General features: G+C 40.7%; 1 protein-coding gene across 2 annotated transcripts in view; it reads right to left on the bottom strand.

Moving 5' to 3' along the window:
* Positions 1 to 17,130, bottom strand: part of DCLK1 (doublecortin like kinase 1) — a 197,069-nt gene that overhangs the window by 104,516 nt on the left and 75,423 nt on the right. For both annotated transcript variants that reach the window (XM_060273780.2, XM_060273781.2), the window contains exon 4: positions 1,494 to 1,593. In XM_060273780.2, the coding sequence (XP_060129763.1) occupies positions 1,494 to 1,593 (100 nt within the window). The remainder of the gene's footprint in view (positions 1 to 1,493; positions 1,594 to 17,130) is intronic.

Raw genomic sequence — 17,130 nt, 5'->3', positions numbered from 1 at the left:
TCTGGTTAAGGGCTGGAACCCCTGGAATCTCTCACCACTCAGAGACTGGGGGCATGTGCAACAGTATTCAGTGACTCATAAAGATGTAGGCTTCCCGTAGGCATCTGCTTGGCCAATGTGAGAAAATGGATGCTGCGCTAGATAAGCTTTTGGTCTGATCCAGCACTGGAAATCTTATGAGATGCCAGTGTTTAGCTAACTTCCAGTGATGCTGTGAGGATATGTTTTTTTTTTCAGTCTAAGACCTTCCTGCAGAATCTTTCAGAGCAGGAATTAACCACCCTCAGCACATCCCACCACCAAATTTCTATACGAGCTGCTACCCTTGATGTGTCTTGAAATGGGGAGGGGGAGTATTGAGCAGTGACTCATGCCTAAGCTTATTCAGCATCAGCCTCTTCCTGGTTCATCATGTTCTTATTTGTTACACTCCATTCAGAATACAAGTTTTTGACACCTGAGATTATGGCAGAACTCTTTAGACCTACTCCTTGAGGACAGGCACAATCTGAGAGATTTTCCCAGATGCCCCACCACAGAAATTTCTCCACTGTGAAAGTGTCTTCTCCTGATGTGGGGAGAGGAACAAGCCAGCTGGCAGTTTCTGCTACTCAGAGCCCAGCCAAAAAGCTGCTTAACACATTGGCCAGTGTTCCATAAATCACAACAGATGGGAACTGTTACCATTTCCCCTTTTTCTGCCTCACCATCAAGGCATATACTGTTCAAGGTTACAGAAACCTGACAGTTAAACGTGACATTTCTAGCCTTAATATTTTGCAAAAGGAATCCAGTTGCCAATGCACTAATTTTTTTTTTGCAGGCAACAAGGAAGCACAACAAATTAAGATGAAACCAGATTTCAGCCTCTCCCCCCCCTCTCCCAAATTCTCTGTTCTTTTAGTATGAAAGCTTTCTCTTTTTATTTATTTAATATTGCACTGATATCCCACCTTTCCCCTAGTGAGCTCAAAGTGGCCTACATGGTTCTCCACCTCCCTACCTTATCTTCACAATAGTCCTGTGAGCTTAGGCTGAATAGTCCTGTGAAGTTATTTCTGAATTTTTCTCCCTCCTGAATTTTCCCTGACCTCTAATTCATGGCACTTTATTGACTCTCTGATCACTGAGGTTTCATATAGCCCTCGATGGACCTCTCTTCTATGAATATCTTTCATCTCCTTATAATACAGCAGCTTCTACACCAGGGGAATGATGAAAACTACTACATTTATTGCAAACTTTTATGTAGAGAAATTATCAACCCTCAGCTGCTTTTCATCTAATCAATAACTAGCAGTATTTGCAAGGATTCTGAAAACATGAAGTGACTGCTTTTATATCAAACTCTGGGTTAAGAGTTTCATTTAGCCCACTTGGCTCAGATAATAAAAACCATTCACAAATGCACAACTTGGAAATGTAAAACATTTCTTATTTTTTTAAAAAAAACATAGATAATGATGCATCTATGAAAAATATTGTTTTCTTACCGCTTTCATCTAGCAAGAAGTCATCCTGATAACGAAACTTTTCAGGGCCACATGCAATGAATATGTCATCTTCGCCAAAAAAATCCTGAAGGCACATCACCTGCAATAAGAAAAAAGAAGAACCAAAATGATACCAACATTTAGTAAAATGCTTTAAATACAGAAGAGATTTCATTGCAAGAGTACTCCAAACCATTGGCTAGGGAAACTTTTTAAAATATGAAAGATTTTTATGGAAAACACGGGTGCTTCAATAACAGTATACTTTACCACGTTGCATGAAAATTTTGCCATATAACTTTTATGTTTTGGCAATTTGTATACAATATCTGTGGTGGGTTTCAGTTAACTTTGCTTTGCTGTTGGCAAAGATTATTGTGATCATTTTAACAAGATCTATTAGATAACCAGTAATTGGAGTTATGGGAAGCTTGTAGGACCCAAGCAAACAAATAGAAACAAATTCTGTGAACTGAGCACTGGGATTTCCGAACCTGCTGTTTTTAGAAACAAGCAACCACTGCCCCCCTGACAGGCTTCTCCTCAAAATGTGCAGTTGAATAACTGTAATGTGCTTTTTGTGCGGCCATCTTTCCTGATTGACAAACTTCAGCTGGTTAAAAAGGCAGCTACCTGGATGATAACGTGAGACCGAAAGTCAGTGTAACACTGTTACACTATTACTCCAGGGGTCAGCAAACTTTTTCAGCAGGGGGCCGGTCCATGTCCCTCAGACCATGTGGCTGGCCGGACTCTTTTTTTGGGGGGGGGGAGTGTACGAATTTCTATGTCCCACAAATAACCCAGAGATGCATTTTAAATAAAAGGAAAGCTAGTGTGGAAAGACAGTTTCCTAAGGCACAACCTTGCCCATCTAAAATGGAAACAAATGCCTTGGTGAGTGCAGTTATGTGCGACTGTGTCTGTTGTGATGGCTTTTTTGTTACAATGGTTTAGTTTCTTCCCTTCTTTTTCTAATACTAATAGTAATGTTAATGTTTCTTTCGTATGTTATTTCACAACTGCCAGGTACGAAGAAGACAAGCTCTCCTTTGGGCTTTTGATTCTGCTTTCACAGTTTGCCACAACAGATTAGAAATATGCTTCTACTAAAACTAAAAATAACTAGAACACCTGAGTATGAAATGCAGATAAGATGTGCCATATGCAAACATGGAACAACCACAACCAGCAATTGTTTTATTTGATTCCCTCGCAAGCTACAACTTTCCCCCCTCATCATTTCCTCATTAGAGCAGTTAAATATTAATTCATTTGTTTATTTAAAGCATGTCGGAACTGCCCAATATTTCAAAGATCTCTAAACGGTGTACAGTGCAACAACGCTAATTACAATAAAAATACAATGTACTGTAAAAAACTAGTAAAAGAGTAGTAGGTAAAGTCAGTGAACACAGAGTTTCGGGTTGTGGTCACTGGCTGATACACAAATAATAATGGCCTTTAATTTTATTGATTTATCATATTTATCTTTTCCCTGAAGAGCTCAAGGTGCCATATATAGTCTCCAGCCCCTTATTAATCTCACAAAAACCCACTATGGTAGGTTTGGGTGAGAGTGAGTGACTAGCCCATGGTCATGCAGAAGGCTGGAATAGACTATATCTGGTCCTTGTGGTAATTTAGCCTGATCTGATCATCAAAAACGAAACCTTGGTTATTCAGAAGTATTTCCCCCTCATTTTAACTCACTTCAATTTTTCTCACTGATTATGAACAGGAAGAAGATTGGAATGGGTAAAAGGTTATACTAGGTCAGATTATTGTTACAGAAGCCCAGGTTTGGGGGGGAAGAATCTCTGTACAAAAAGCACCATGTGAATAGAATAACAAGTAGTAACCTGTTTCCATGTCTTTCCCTGACATCCAATTTAAATGCTAAAGCAGGAAAATTTAAGAATATATCTCTATATGAGTGGTGTGCAAGTTAACAGTGATGATTTAAACACTATTCAGTTGCATGCATTAAACTACATGGCGGGGAACAAGTAGCCGCAGCATCCAGCAACACAGTATTTTACAGTCTAGATAAGAGGAAAAAGAGCTAGTTTAATTCAGAATGTTAATGACTGCCTAAATGTCCTGGTGTCCCATCAGACATACTTTTAATTTTTTAACACTGTGTTTGTGTGTGTGTGTGTGGAGGCTTGGGGAGGGGGGAGGGATAAGTAAATGAATCTCACAGCAAAGCTAGCAAATCTGTTAACTGGACTCAGTGTGAGTCCCCCAATCCTCTTGAGCAGATTCTGAGGATGTGCAGAAGGATGCAGGGAAAGGGGGAGGGGGAGTTCCTTTACACAAGTCTGTTGTGTGGGTGGAACAGCAGCATTGGATATTAACGCAGAATCAACAAGAGCAGCCGTCACATCTACCAGTAGTATAGGAGCGCTTCTTTTGCCTGTTACCACTGGTGCTGAACAACTTTTGACTGGCAGCTTCAAGCCCCCTCCTGCTCTCTCTCCTTAATGGTCCCTTGTTAGCTTCCTCTCCCTCCGACAACAGAAACCCCAATCTCAGCAGAGGTCTTGGAGGAACAGGAGGCTGCGCATCCTGCCTGTTGTGTCAGTGCTGGCCTGTCATCTCCCCCAACTCTACAAATATCTCTGGTCTGTGCCAGAGTGCATGTTAGGCCACATTCATCAATGGTTTTGACTTCACTTACAGTGACTCTCTTCTTTTCATGGAAATGACTGATAACAGGCAACAATTACTTTGAAGTGTGAATGTGCTTGTTAGCAAATAGTTTACACAGCGGGCCACAAGCCAAGGTCAGCATGGCCTAATTTGAAATGCCCCTCACCCACTGCCCTGCTGTTCCCCCAAATGTAGAAGCCCAAAGTTCCACAACTTCCTCTGATCTAGATCTCCTACTATATCTTCTACTATATTCTTGAAAATTTGCCGGCCTCTTAAAAGACCCAAGACAGCACCTACACTTGGATTAGCTTCAATATATATTTCGTAGCAATTTATTTTATTCAGCCACGAGAAATATCATTTCATTGGGGAACATAACCCTGCAGAAAAGCCCTGGTGGCAACTGGATCTTTTTACATATTCAGAATGGTTTCTTATTTCTGAAATTCAATATGACTCAAGGCAGCCAGGTGTATTGACAGTGTCTTCAAAATGGAATGTGTGTTGTTTTTGAAACATTTCAAAGGAACATTTTTTTAAAAAACAACAATAGCTGGTATAACTTTGATGGCAACAATCTTAAGATGAGCTGTGTGACGATAAAAGTGATTAGCAAAATATTAACACTAGAAAAATTACAGAGTCAAGGGTTTGAATCATTCTCTCAAATTCAGCAAATGACACATCCCTCTCCTTCTTGTCTTTGGCTCAAAGTCTTTCACTCACACCCACTTTGTTAATCTGTCATTACGCACACTGCATTCCATGGGGATTACAGAACATTGACAAGAATAAAATTAATGTGCCATAGACAAATATGTAAGTGCTCTGTTCGTTTCCGGTCTGAGTTATGAGACAGGGCATTAATCAAAGGCATTAAAAGTTATCTGCTGTTTACACTTTTGTTGTTGTTAAAAAAAAATCCTGCAGAGAACTCATCCTTTTTTGTTGTTGGCAGGACATCTCCATGGTGACAGCTGCATCACCAAGCTATGAGAGGTCTTCCATCAAAGCAAAGGTTTTTCATTTATAAAGGAGGGGAGGAAATGAGATTGCATTTGCAAGAGTGCACTCTGCAAACGAACTGGAGGCTCCGCTCAGGTGAAATTGACAGAAGCCCCATTGCACTTGTGGGCTCAATCAGATCCATGTGTCACCTCTGGGCCTAACCTCCCAGAAATAGCACACGGTTGCGTAGCATGCACAATTCCATTGCAGCACGAGGCAGACTCCAGCCAGCACACTCCAAAGGCACACTGTGAAGCAAGCTGGGAAGAGGGCAAACAAAATGGGGAATATAATGACAAGCATCTAAAAGGCTTCCCTTGCTTCAGCTCAGCCTTCATAGCAAAGTGATCCCAGGCCAGGGTGCAATTGCATCAGGATTGTCAAAAAGATAAAAGGATACAGACAATAAGCACCAAACCAAATCAGTACAGTGGCCTAGTTGCAAATATATATGTACCCTAAAAGGCATCTGAAGACCAGGTGTGTTCATGTGCGTTGCTGTATTTGTGCACTGTATATTCATCTTGTTTATTGGTCTATGACTGCTTTTTATTAATATTTTGGAAGGGGTCCTAACATTTGCTACCTCTCTGAAAAACTCGTATGATAGCCAAGCACTTTGGAAATGGAGAGGAAAACCTGTTCAGAAAGAGAACAAAATAGTTGCTACTGTAATTGGCTTCCTCCCCTCCCTAAAATGATGTCTATTAATGTAAATAGCACCATGCCAAAAGAATGGAATTGTTGCATCAAACAGTATTTACCAGCTATGCGGGGGGGGGGGAGTGTTAAGGGAGGAAATCCCCAAATTCCTCAGAAAATTTCAGCTCCAACAAAGAACCATTCTTATTATTTTAATGTAATTTTACATACAAATTAAATTTGTATTTGAGACCTGCGGATGAATTCACACAATCAAAGAGACATGAAAGAGTTTGCAAATTCAGAGTTTGCTTGGTTCTTACGTTGGCCCGTTGGCCTGTTCTTCAAGTAAAGTCAGGACTACACAGCTGAATAGAAAATGCAAAGAATGAGAAGTCTTGCTTTGTTTTAGACCAGAAAATGCATAACATGGGAGAATCAGGAGGTTTACAGAATCAAGGTGGGAGCCCGAGGGTTCTATCCAATGCTGTGTGAATGGCGTTTCACTCATGCAACAGGAGTTTGCCTTCCTTTCCTCACCTTTCCCTGTGTGCTCCCAAAATCTGCTCCAGATGGTCCCCCAATCCTCTGGGGCAGATTTTGAGGGTGTCTGGGGGAAATAATATAGCACAAGTAGAAGTCTGTTTCTCAAGCAGAACGGCAGCGTTGGGTACAATCTGGAGGTTCAGAAGCAGGGCAATGATTTCTCTGCACAAGATACATATTGCAATCAAGTCTTCTCTGGTTTGCCTTTATTGCTGTTTGTTTCTTCCTTTCTCCGTCCTCCCTCTGTACCTTAGTTTGCAAGTGTCCCAAGGCAATTGCAACAATTCACCACACTCTTGGATAGTTTTTATTTCATTTTAAAGTTCCTATGTTAGGTTTCCATAATTAATCTTTATTTATACATCCATGGTGCAAGTTTCTTGGGACTGGCACTGGTCCTTTTTGCATGTCTAGATTTTTCTTTACAAGTATTACAAAGAGCAATGTGTTGTTGATGCTGGATGAGAACCAATACTTGCCTGGACCACCTATTGAGCTTACATCTGAGAGAAGATCTGAGCCAATGATTTCCCAGTGTACAGCTCACATTCCTAACCGCACCTTAAGCAATGTCATACTGCCAAATTCATTGTTTCATTTGACTAATTGTTTTGGCATGCAGAAAGACTACATATCACGTATCTAGGGATAACAGAGGATCCCTAAAAGATCACACAGGGAGGATCATGCTAACGTCCCACTTCTCTGAAGGACAGATAAGTTATTTCTAGCACATTCCAGCACAACAACTATGTGTGCAATGACGATGCCCTGGGAAATATCACACTGGCATAGATACTCCATATGGGTCAGTCCATTCTAATGTTTTCTCAGCTGTGATGTCTCGACTAACACAAATATAATTTTGGGAGGCAGCCACAGAGCTAAGGCCCCATCTCCACTACATATTTAAAGCTGTATCACACTACTTTAAACAGTCATGGCTTCCCCCCCAAAGAATCCTGAGAAGTGTAGTCCGTTAAGGGTGTCCAGCGTGGTTTCACAATCAATCCCTTTTCCTAAGGAACTCTGGGAATTGTAGCTGTGTGAGGGGAACAGCAGTCTCCTAACACTTCTCAACACCCTTAACAAACTATACTTCCTATGATCCTTGGGGAGAAGCTGTTTAAAGTGGTATGATACTGCTTTAATTGTATAGTGCAGGTGGGGGGGTCTAAAGGTTTTTAGGATATTCGTTTATCCTAAAATATAGTAGTATATCCTTTAGTATATCCTTACAGCAGAGACCTTTCTGTTCTCTCTCTCCTCTACCCTCGATAAATTTTTGGCTAAGCCTATGAGATACCCTTGACCCACAGCCTCTCTTCATTTCAACAGGCTTGTACAAACTCTAGTGCGAACAGCAGTAAAATAAATAAAGGCCTGCTGCAAGAAAGGCACTTTGAGGATTGCTCCCACAAAAGATACTTCCTTTTATAATCCCACAAACATTGCTTAGGCTCATTCTATCATCATTAAAGGGAAAGGCAAATAACCATCATAAAAATCTTACAATTAAACCGCTAAATGCTTCCTCCCAATTGCAAGCCATTTGGTCATGTCCATCACAAAGTTCCTCTGCATGATGGGGAAACTGAAACCAGGCTAAACGCTATCAAGTATGCTCATTTTATTGCAATCCAATACCCAAGCAACCTGGCAATTCATCAGCATATGGCTGTGTGACTGAGATTTCACACACCTAAACAATAAAAGGGGGAAGGAGGAACACAATACCGCACTGCTATGAGATGGTATTTCAATGCAATCTGTTCTTAAGAAGGGATTAGTTATAAGAGAGCAAAGCATCCTAGGCTGGGCTTGACTAATGTTTCTGAATAGGTGACATCAATAGTCTCTTGCATTTAGAAGGGGTTTCCTCTGCCAGATTTGCACTTTGCTTTGCTTTGAAGTACAGTGCAAGACTGCCATTTGGTGGCCAGACATTCAAAGTGATAAGGCATAGTAGTCTACTCAGAACATCAAATGTATCAGTAACTCTTAATAAAACAACTTCTATTCACAGAATTGTGATGAACTAACAAAATACTTAAGCAAATATTTCAAAATAACCCTCATCCATAAGGTTTACATAAGACCCGCTTATTTGCTGCACTGTAATAGTCTAGAAGTTTTAAAACATAATTACATCCACTCTCATTTGAAAAAGTGTGACAACATCACACTAATTTCCCAGAACCATTGTCTTTTGCTTTGTTTTGTAATGGCATTCCTAGACAATTCCTTTGTTAAAAAAACAACAACATTTAATCATTACAGCAACAAACACTACATCTTTTTGATGTACACTATGGCTCAGTTTGCGCATACTGCTAAGCCAAATCATGGCTTAGCATAAACATGTGTTTGTGCATGTTTACCCAAAAGGAGATGGCAGCCATTTTGTTTGTTCTCCAAGATCCTGATCCTGCCACAGGACTGTGAACAACACAATAGTTTTGTTAGCATGTCATCCAAACACAGGGTTCTGGTTTGTCTCCACCAGAAAACCATGACTTGTAAACAAAGAACAAATCTTGGTTAGAGCTCATGGTTTGTATGGAGGAAGAAAAAACCATGAGCCCAGGTTCAGATGACACAGTAAGCCAAACCATGGCTTGGTATTGAGTAGTGTGGTGGCATCAGCACAGTGCCCACACTGTCCTCTCTAGGCATTAAGACATGGTTTGGCTTAGCATTACACGCAAATTGGGTTGTCACATCAGTTAGGAGGCTCCATTTTGGAAGCAGATTCTTTTTTCTTTTACAAATGTTTATTGTAATCCAGATAGTAGCCATTTTTTCGGTTGTTAAAAGCATGTATGGAGGCAACAGGCTGTATCCAGAAAGAGATATGTTTCAAAGTATGAAGTAATCAGACAAAAGAAGAAAAAGAAGAGGAGGAGGAGGAGGAGAACTGCTGTAACAATTCACAATTCCACTGAACTTGTGGATGTACTTCATGGTGGATGTGCGTATTTTACTGGTATTCCTCCTTACAGCAGAAACGCACTGAAATATTCAGCAAGGTGGGCTCTGCAACATGTACAGTGGTACCTCTGTTTATGAACACAATTGGTTCCAGAAGTCTGTTCATAAACTGAAGCGAACTTTCCCATTGAAAGTAATGGAAAGTGAATTAATCCGTTCCAGATGGTCCGCGGAGTAAGCGTTCATAAACTGAAGCAAACTTTCCCATTGAAAGTAATGGAAAGTGGATTAATCCGTTCCAGACGGGTCTGCGGAGTACTTAAACTGAAGCATACATAAACTGAAGCATGGGTGTAATTGGTTCCGGAAGTCTGTTCATAAACTGAAGCGTTCATAAACTGAAGCGAACTTTCCCATTGAAAGTAATGGAAAATGAATTAATCCGTTCCAGATGGGTCCACGGCGTTCATAAACCGAAAATTCATAAACCGAGGTGTTCATAAACCGAGGTTCCACTGTAATGGCAACTGGTTATTCAAAAGCTAGATTTCAGGCAAAAGCAGTTTCAAATATCGCCACCACTAGGTAGAAAACTCATGTGATATCTTATATGCAAGCAAATGCATTTCGAAAGAAAATTAATCTTCTTCCCCGGGAATAAAATGTTAATTGCATAATATGAACATCACTGCAAAAGCCAGGATCTGACAGTTCATTATTAGTTAATTTTTAGGGAGAATATTATATTGCTAACTCTTTTGTAAATTTCATCTCTTTAAACCTCAGCCAATTATGAAGAGTCTAACACACTGCCTGGAATTCTAACCATTCCAAAGTCTCCCTGTCCAAGTTCAGAATCAGAATGCAACAATACCATATAGAAAAGTGGGTGCATTAATAGAAATGGGGCAAGAAAACGGAACACAGATGTCAAGTTTCAACAAGTCATTCCACACCATCCACAGCTGGAACTAGTACAAAAGCAACACACATGTGGTGATAATGTAAGCATTTCATGGAATTATAAGGGCAGTAAAAGCAGCTTAAAGTGTAAACCCTTGAACCTTAAGACACCTTCTTCAAATTCCAAAAGTGAATGTACAATAATAATTCGGGCCTTTTGTACTTTAGGAAAATGAAAACGGAGACATCTGCAATCTTGGGGAGGGTGAGGAAGGGAGAGGTCAGACATACTCCTTTACTGCTCTGTTCCCTGATCTAAACTGAGGCTGTGCTGTCCCCTTGTCAAAATGTCCAGCAGAAGAGGAAAAGCCTAAAACCTGGCAGAGCTAACTGCACATTGCAAAATCTGACCGGGATTTCTCCAATATCATATCCCACCTATATTTTCCTCAAGGCACCAAGTTTCATTTTGCTTTATGAAATTTAGCAAGCAAAATCAGGTTTGCACACAATTGCACATCTCCCTCTTCCTTGATGTTGGACAGTGTTCTCGAAGCTACCAACATGAGTTTGACCAAACTGCGGGAGGCAGTGGAAGACAGGAGTGCCTGGCATGCTATGGTCCATGGGGTCACGAAGAGTCGGACACGACTAAACGACTAAACAACAACAATCTCAGCTCTAAGGAGGCCACCAGGCACCACTGAAGATCTGCAGTGGCACCCTGAGTATTCTGATTGCAAGAAAGCAGATAATAAATCTTGATAAATAAATACATTAAGGCTTTCCAAATTTGACACTATTAGTTTTATTAATACTGCTTGCATTCATCACCTTTGAAACTGTGAAGAGTGATAAGGTCCTGCTAACCTACAAGAGGGGGAGAAAAGGAGAGCTTCAGCAGTGTGAGTTACAAATGAAACATGTCTGCAACTGATACTTGCTGTAATTACTTACAAAGCTTGAAGGCTGTTTTAGGAACAAGTTCAGTCAGACAGAAGCAATTTTTTTTATACTTCTCTGTTGTAAAAATGGGGCGGGGGTGGGATACTATCACAAATTAACAGAAATTGAGTTTCAGTGATTCATTTATGTTCTCCCTCATGCTATAATGATGGGTACAGGGTCAACCTGCACAATTTTAAAGGAATTTGTCATTGCCTGGGCATGTTGTATTCAAGTATACCAGAGGGATAAGAAGGGGGGGGAACTGATGGGGGGGGAGAGAGGGCAAAAATAAATAATAATATTTGGATATATGGATGTTGAATGCAATTTTAAATTGCTAAAAGATGGTTTGTTTATTTTTGAACACATCATTGTAGTATTGTTGCATTGTAAAAACTAAATAAAACTAAAATAAAAAGGCTCATTCACAAAAAGAAAAGAGAGAGAGAGAGAGAGAGAGAAATAGCAGGAAGCTTAACATGGTGTCATGAAAAGGAACCTTGACCCAGAATTAAATTCAATGGTATTTTCAGCATCATTTTTTATGGATTATAGTTTGAATGAGCCAAAATGAAAAGCATTACATGAGACTGCATCAAAATATAGTGTCCAGAGATCATGAGATGCAATGGTACCACTCTATTCTTCTTTGGTCAGACATCACCTGAAGTACTTACTTTAAACTGGATATTACAGTTTAAAGAGAATATCAGCAAACTGGGGCATGTCCAAAATAATAATAATGACAAGAATGGGAAAGGGCCTGAAGATCAAGTCTTCTGGGGAAAGTTTAAATCAGGCATCCCCAAACTTTGGCCTTCCAGATGTTTTGGACTACAATTCCCATCATCCCTGACCACTGGTCCTCTTAGCTAGGGATCATGGGAGTTGTAGGCCAAAACATCTGGAGGGCCACAGATTGGGGGTGCCTGGTTTAAATCAACTGAGCCTTTTTAGCCTAGAGAAGAGATGATACGATGGCCATCTTCAAATTTTTGTTGCATAGATAGATCAATTCTGTTTTATGCTGTTCTTAAGGGTAAGGCCAGAGTCAACAAGTTCAAATGAGAAGAAAGGGGATTTCAACGAAGCATTAGGAAGAACTTCCTGATGCCATGAGCTGTGAAATTTTGAAGGCGTGTCAAGGTGTTGGCAGTCTGACCAGAAGTGATGTCATGAGGACGGAGTGCTGAGGAAATAGCATCACAACCTGATAGGGGACAAAGATGATGTGTGGGTCTCAGTCACCAAGAAAGATAAAGATAAACAGGAGCTAATAAACCAACATAGGGGAAAGGAAGTGGGAGTGAAAGAGGCAACAGCAGAGAGAATAAGGGTGACTGGAAGACTGTGAGAGATTATGGTGAAAGAGACCATGTGTATGATAGTAGGGCAGGAGCCTGGCATGAAGGACAGAGTGAACATGGGGAAAGCTGTAATGGAGGGCAGAATGGGAGTGTATGAAGCAGAAGAGGAGGAGGAACAAGCAAACAACCAAGCAGCAGCAAGCGAAACCTGGTAAAGTTAAATGACCCTGGATGGTTAATTCCTGTCAAAGGCGACTATGGGGTATGGCGCTCATCACGCTTTTCAGGCAGGGGGAGCCGGCGTTTGTCTATAGACAATTTTCCTGGTCATGTGACTAAACCGCTTCTGGTGCAATAGAAGAAGAAGAAGAAGAAGAAGAAGAAGAAGAAGAAGAAGAAGAAGAAGAAGAAGAAGAAGAAGAAGAAGAGCAGCAGGAGGAGGAGTTTGGATTTTATATCCCGCTTTATGACTACCCAAAGGAGTCTCAAAGCGGCTAACATTCTCCTTTCCCTTCCTCCCCCCCCCCCACAACAAACACTCTGTGAGGTGAGTGGGGCTGAGAGACTTCAAATAAGTGTGACTAGCATAGCTGCCAAGTTATCCCTTTTTAAGGGATTTTCCCTTATGCTGAATAGGCTTCCTCGCGAGAAAAGATAAAACTTGGCAGCTATGGTGACTAGCCCAAGGTCACCCAGCAGCTGCATGTGGAGGAGCGGGGACGTGAACCCGGTTCACCAGATTACGAGCCTACCGCTCTTAACCACTACACCACACTGGCTCTGGAGTACTGTGATGGAAGCCAGAGCGCACAGAAACACTGTTTACCTTCCTGTCACAGCGGTACCTATTTATCTGCTTGCACTGATATGCTTTCAAACTCCTAGGTTGGCAAGCTGGGACAGAGCAGCAGGAGCTCACTCTGTTGTGCAGATTCAAGCTTCTGATTGGCTCTGAGCATTTGAGACATTCTGGAGCCCTGAAGGCACTTGGGACTTGCACGGAAATAAGGTAGAATTACAATGCCATTCCAACTCTCCATACACTCTCTTTTATTAAATAACTTTAAGTACAGCCTATCAGGGATGCTTTAGCAGTAGATTTCTGGAGGTGCTTAGATTATATATAAGGAGCCTGGAAAGGGCCTTTTTGTGGTCGCACCATGACTCTGGAATGAAGTCCCCAAGCAGAACTGTTCTTCACATTTCCACATTAGTGTGATGTCCCGTCCGGTCCCCTAGTCATCCTAAATATTCATCAGCATTCTAGTGTGAATTTCTCCTAATATATAAGTCTCTGGGTGCACGTAGGCCTAATATACACATTTTTGCACAGCAATTTTCCCTGATATAATGCATTTTGTGTTATTTTCACTAATACATGCATTTTTAGACCCCTTTCACTTAGAATAGAATCATAGAGTTGGAAGAGACCACAAGGGCCATCCAGTCCAACCCCCTGCCAATCAGGAAACACCATCAAAGCATTCCTGACATATGGCCGTCAAGCCTCTGCTTAAAGACCTCCAAAGAAGGAGACTCTGCCACACTCCTTGGCAGCGAATTCCACTGCCAAACAGCTCTTACTGTCAGGAAGTTCTTCCTAATGTTTAGGTGGAATCTTCTTTCTTGTGGTTTGAATCCATTGCTCCGTGTCCACTTCTCTGGAGCAGCAGAAAACAACCTTTCACCCTCCTCTATATGACATCCTTTTATATATTTGAACATGGCTATCATATCACCCCTTAACCTTCTCTTCTCCAGGCTAGACATACCCAGCTCCCTAAGCCGTTCCTCATAAGGCAGGCATGTCAAACCTGCAGCCCTCCAGATGTTTTGGCCTACAACTCTCATGATCCCTAGCTAGCAGGACCAGTGGTTGGGGAAGATGGGAATTGTAGACCTATTTTTCAGAAACCCATGCTGACTTTTAGTGATCACAGTGTTCCTTTTTAGGTGCTCACAGACCGTTTGCTTAATGATTTGCTCTAGAATCTTTCCTGGTATTGATGTCAGGCTGACTGGGAGGTAATTATTTGGGTCCTCTCTTTCCCCTTTTTTGAAAATAGGGAAAACATTTGCCCTCCTCCAGTCTGCTGGAACTTCGCCTGTTCTCCAGGAATTCTCAAAGATTACTGCCTGTGGTTCTGAAATCACCTCTGCCAGTTCTTTTAATACTCTTGGATGTACTTCATCTGGCCCTGGAGACTTGAATACATCTAAACTAGCCAAGTATTCTTGTATTACCTCCTTAGCATGTACTTTAGCATGTACATTTTGTAGCCGTTACTAGACTACAGGACCGTACTGCAAAATTCAAAGAAGTGTGAAATTTGAAGTGTGGCTGTGTTTTAAGCTCATATATTGTTTCAGAAAGTAGAGATTTTGTTTGTGTGCCTTTCAATGCAAACCAAATCTAATTTTATCCCTCATCCTTAGTAAGGTGTCATAGTAAGCTTCAAAAGATATGACAGGCACTGCCTCTGTGATATGATCTCATCGGCTCTTGGAAGGTTTCTGAAGCCCTTGCTTTAATCACAGTGTTATCGGTGCTCAAGTCGGAAGGCATAAATTTCTTGATATGAATTGATTTTATGCCTAAAGAAGTCGATTTCATTTAGCACAACTAATATTTTGTTTTCTGCAAATATGTTGTCACACAATTCCATGGAGAAATCTGAGCAGTGGTTATTTCAGATGGGGGCGTGCCTATGGATGTCATTTCTGGCAAGTTGTAATATTCTGTTTGCACACATGGTGGAGCTGCAAGTCAACAAAACAAAACCTGCTCTCAGCCAGCTACATGCAAGCAGAGGGATATTTTATCTCTCAAATGGAATACTTCTGCAAATGGGCAGTGCATTCCATTAAAATGCCCTCATACACCATTGTGCATTTTGAGAATAATGAACCAAGAATTTCAAGAATATTAACATCTACCAAAACAATACATACATTTCAGGAAGTTGTTTGTTCTTTATGTGTTTGGACACTTGTTAGAACATTGTAACCAAATGTTGCACGATGGCTCCTGAGATGAAGCAGCAGGTTTTTTGCCTATGTTCAGATATGGCTGGATGCCATTTTGAATCAAGAAGCTCGGCTGAACCTTTCAAAACTGCACAGATTTTAACCATGGATTTCAAAACTACATGGTTTTTTGTTATTTCAGCAATGCCATGTACAAGGTAGCTAGTAAAATATATCTAGATTGAGATTGAGATATATAGATAGATATGGAGAAATATATAAATCCATTCACTAGCAAATAGAAAGGGATATAATCTGCAAGCATTTTACTGTCAAGGAATGGCACAAGTGTCCTCTAACTTTATCCTCTGGGGGAGAGCTAAACCTTTCCGTCAGCAATCTGCAAACTGCTGCTGCTGATAAATGCTAAAACTATTTACAGTTTGCTATTAAACTATGTACTGACAGATTTTAGTATAAGGGCATACATAACTTCAGACGTAAGATGATGTTCAGAGTTTGCAACTGGAAATAGGTGAAATTCAAGCAAACTCCACAAACCAACAGAGTCAACTACTGTTGCATTTCTGCTTTCACTCTATGCTTCAGTTTTGTGCTGGAGTTCCCAACATGACATCTGTGGGCACCATGGCACCCTCAGACATACTCTTAGGCATATGCAAAGGCCTCATGCCCCTCCATATTGGTTGATTATTATTATTATTATTATTATTATTATTTTGGTTGCTTGGTTGGGAGATAGCTGCCTGTTTGGAGGGGAGGGTTGCCTGCCTCTTTTACCTGTTTTCATTAGTTTTGGGAGGTGTAAATGTAAGTGGATTACTTGTTGTTTCGGGAAGATTCTGAGCATCACCTTTTCTTCTGCGAAACATGTGTTTCGAGGTATTTCCTAAACTTCTAATTGCATACCTGCACTCACAAAGATTATGGATCCCTTACATATAATTATAATTATAATGCCTAATCAAAACTAGAGTCCATTTTTATTCATAAGAAATATGACTGCTTTGCATTTCAAGCAACACAACACTATATGCAATGTATTTAGCACAGGAGTGCACAACCCCAATTACTAGAAGCCTACTTTGATGTTTTTTTACTAAATCAAGAAGGCTGTTGCTATGATAATCACATATACGTTAAGTGCTGCCTTCCAGTTAACCCCTTTCTCTCTTATCTCTGTCCACTCTACCATATGTTCTCTTGCTCCTCTCTGCATCGTAACAGCTCTCTCTGAAGCCCTGTTTTGTCTTTCCACCAAGTGCACACTCTCTTCTCCACAAGCACTTCCACCTCTGTTTGCTACCCTCTTTTTTGTTTCCTTGTCCACTCTTCTTTCCACAGCCTCACCTCTTTATCCCCCTTTGTCAACTCTGCATCCTACAATAACTTTTGGAGCATTTTGTGCTTATATGCTGCTCCTGTTTTGACTGCTCTTCTCAAAAACTGTTGTTGCTGTTGGGTTTCTTCTTAATAAATAAATAGTAACATTGGTGTTTTAGGGTTGCTGCTGTTAATAAAGGCAGATGCAGCATATATTGCTTTTTAATATTGCACGGTGTTTTCTATCTTGAGTTCATTTTGAGGAAATTAAGGGAAGGATGAATAAATAAATAAATAAATAAAAATAAAGTAAGTGAGTGAGTGAGTAAGTAAGTAGTACTGCAAGGCGGTACTCCATATAGATGGGGTGTGATGCTGAGAGT

The sequence above is a fragment of the Zootoca vivipara genome, chromosome 4 (genome assembly GCF_965207765.1).
Source record: "Zootoca vivipara chromosome 4, rZooViv2.hap1.1, whole genome shotgun sequence".
Classification (NCBI taxonomy): domain Eukaryota; kingdom Metazoa; phylum Chordata; class Lepidosauria; order Squamata; family Lacertidae; genus Zootoca; species Zootoca vivipara.
The sequence above is the reverse complement of the archived record's forward strand: the minus strand, read 5'-3'. Positions and strand labels throughout refer to the sequence as shown.